Below are 2,260 nucleotides of genomic sequence, written 5' to 3'. Positions count from 1 at the left end.
TAAACTCACACATCATCAATGATAATTATGCTAACAGTTTATCTTTAGTTTTTTGTTATTCTGTGTCTTTGTAGTTTTTTCCGTCAGTTCTGTATTTCCTGAGTTACTCTCTGCTGCCCCCTTGTGCCCGCTTCCTTTCCGCTAGGCTCCCTTCTGGTTAGTTCTATTCACATGTGGTGGTCCGTCCAGTAAGGCACAAGGACAAAGGCATATAAAAAGATGGAGGAACCTCCACATCACACCTGCTCTATATCAGCTCATTAGCCCATCCATTGTTCTGTTTGCCGTATATACACCACCTCTGCAGTTCCACAGAAAAAACAAAAAAAAACAAGGGGCAGCTTGGAGAAGCTTCACTGATCGTCTCTTTGAATCTCGTCTCTCTGCTTCAACCAGAGCAAATGAAACCGTCCCAGTTTCCTTTTCTTTAAACCTAGTTCCTATTGTAATAAATTAAAAGCCTCTCTCTGTGGTTTTCAGAGCATCCTGTGCAGGATGGTCATGAAGTCAGGCTCTAACCAGTCCCAGTGTAATGTGGGAAATAGGTTTAATTTGTGGGGGAACTGGGAGAGAGGTGATAAAATCTGCACCCATCAGGATCTGCTGCCCTCAGCGGCTCTGCAGTCACTGCATTCGCTTTGATGGGGAAAAAATGGCAGATAATTGAGATGAAAAAGCCGCTGTGACCTGGGCTTTAGGAGACATACGATTTAGATCAAGCCTGGACTTACTGGCTAATTTTAAACTTGTTTAAACTTGTTTCCTTCTCATCTTACAACTCCTGGTTTCTAGCCTCAGTGAGGTTTGTCTTTAGCGGCTCCTTATTACCCCCCAAACACCAGACGTCATGCAGAGGTCGGTTTTAAGGCTAACCGTGGTCGCTCCGTCATTGCCTCGATTTAGTCCAGAAATAATTGCTGAACATTGGGCCGTTTGGTCCATCTGACTTTGTCCCATCTTAATCCAATGATACGCGTTAAAAAGACGTTGAATGTTTTTGCAATGATCTGAAATTTACGGCACTTCACCTTTCAACCAAAATGGACGCCGTTTGGACGTAAATCATATCGTCGTTTCCACCAAATGATGCTCGGTGGGAACCATCATTATTAGTTCGCTGGAATCCACTGTAACGCTGAAATCCTTTGAACATGCGGCTGTTTAATCTGCTAAAACCTCTTTATTATCCCGTCTTAGATCCACACCTACTTCCTTACAAAAACGACTCTGCAAAGGGGAGTACCACAAGGCTCCGCTGTTGGTTCTTTACTATCTTCTCTCTTCATGTGTTCATTAGGTTCAGTTCTGAGAAAATATTATCGCTATGCAGACGACTGTCGGATTTCTCGGCCATTAAATCCGCACGAGGTCGATCCAGCCTGTCTGCTGCCGTCTTCACGTCCAAAGATGGAGGTCGTTTGAAAATGGTGCTGATGAGAACACACAACAGAAGGATTCCTGACGTCATCCTTTTCTCTCTGACAGAGAAGGAAAATGACTTTGTTTGAAAATGAAGGAGTTAAAATATACGCGGCTTTAAATCTGTATTACCTCCTCTTCAAAAATAGAAACTTAGTATTTGAATAAAACAGACTTTAAGGAGTCGGTTCTTATTGATCTGATTAGATTTCATGTTTCTGTATTTTCACTTTGGAAGAATGTTTATCATGTATTTGTGAGGACCAATAATCACAGAAATGTTCGTCCGATATTCGGTTATAAACAAATAATTCATGCTGGAAACACATCAGATGTTTTACACAGAAGGAAGTCGGGTTTAAAATGCAGCTGAGCCTCTTCCTGATTTTTAACAACCGGTTGTTTTAAAAAGGAAAAATGTGAGGACGTTAAAATGAGGCGTTCACCAATCTGTCTGGAACATCTAAGACCTCCCACAGCTGCAGACTCATCTGGTGAATCTCTGCTGACGTTGATCTGAAAGGACTGATTCTGCCTGCAGAACCTGTCCGTCCAGGTGAGGGAGCGTCGACTGCATCTGCAGCACCCGCCCTGGAAACGAGCAGGAGGGGTCAGAGGTCATCGGATCTACAGACAGCAGCCGTCCAGGATGCTGATGCTGAAGAGCGGCGCTGAAGAAACTCTGAGGAACTGCTGATCATGAACACGTTAAAAACCAGAGCAGATGAGACGCTTTATGACATCATGTTTATTTATTACAGCAGAAGGAAGTGATTTGTTTGATGGAGGCCGGGTGGAAGGACCAGGACACGCTGGGACTATGTCTCTGACCTGGATGGAT

The 2,260-nt window shown here is 43.6% G+C and overlaps 1 protein-coding gene across 1 annotated transcript in view; it reads left to right on the top strand.

The window, feature by feature from the left end:
• The window catches only part of LOC107094407, a 30,530-nt gene extending 28,414 nt beyond the window's left edge, over nt 1-2,116 (top strand). The window contains exon 6 of the mRNA XM_015389981.1: nt 1,961-2,116. Within this exon, the coding sequence (XP_015245467.1) occupies nt 1,961-2,116 (156 nt within the window). The remainder of the gene's footprint in view (nt 1-1,960) is intronic.
• Nucleotides 2,117-2,260: the final 144 nt, after the last annotated feature.

Source organism: Cyprinodon variegatus, unplaced genomic scaffold (assembly GCF_000732505.1).
Source record: "Cyprinodon variegatus isolate N-32 unplaced genomic scaffold, C_variegatus-1.0 Scaffold481, whole genome shotgun sequence".
In the NCBI taxonomy this organism is placed as follows: domain Eukaryota; kingdom Metazoa; phylum Chordata; class Actinopteri; order Cyprinodontiformes; family Cyprinodontidae; genus Cyprinodon; species Cyprinodon variegatus.
The sequence above is the reverse complement of the archived record's forward strand: the minus strand, read 5'-3'. Positions and strand labels throughout refer to the sequence as shown.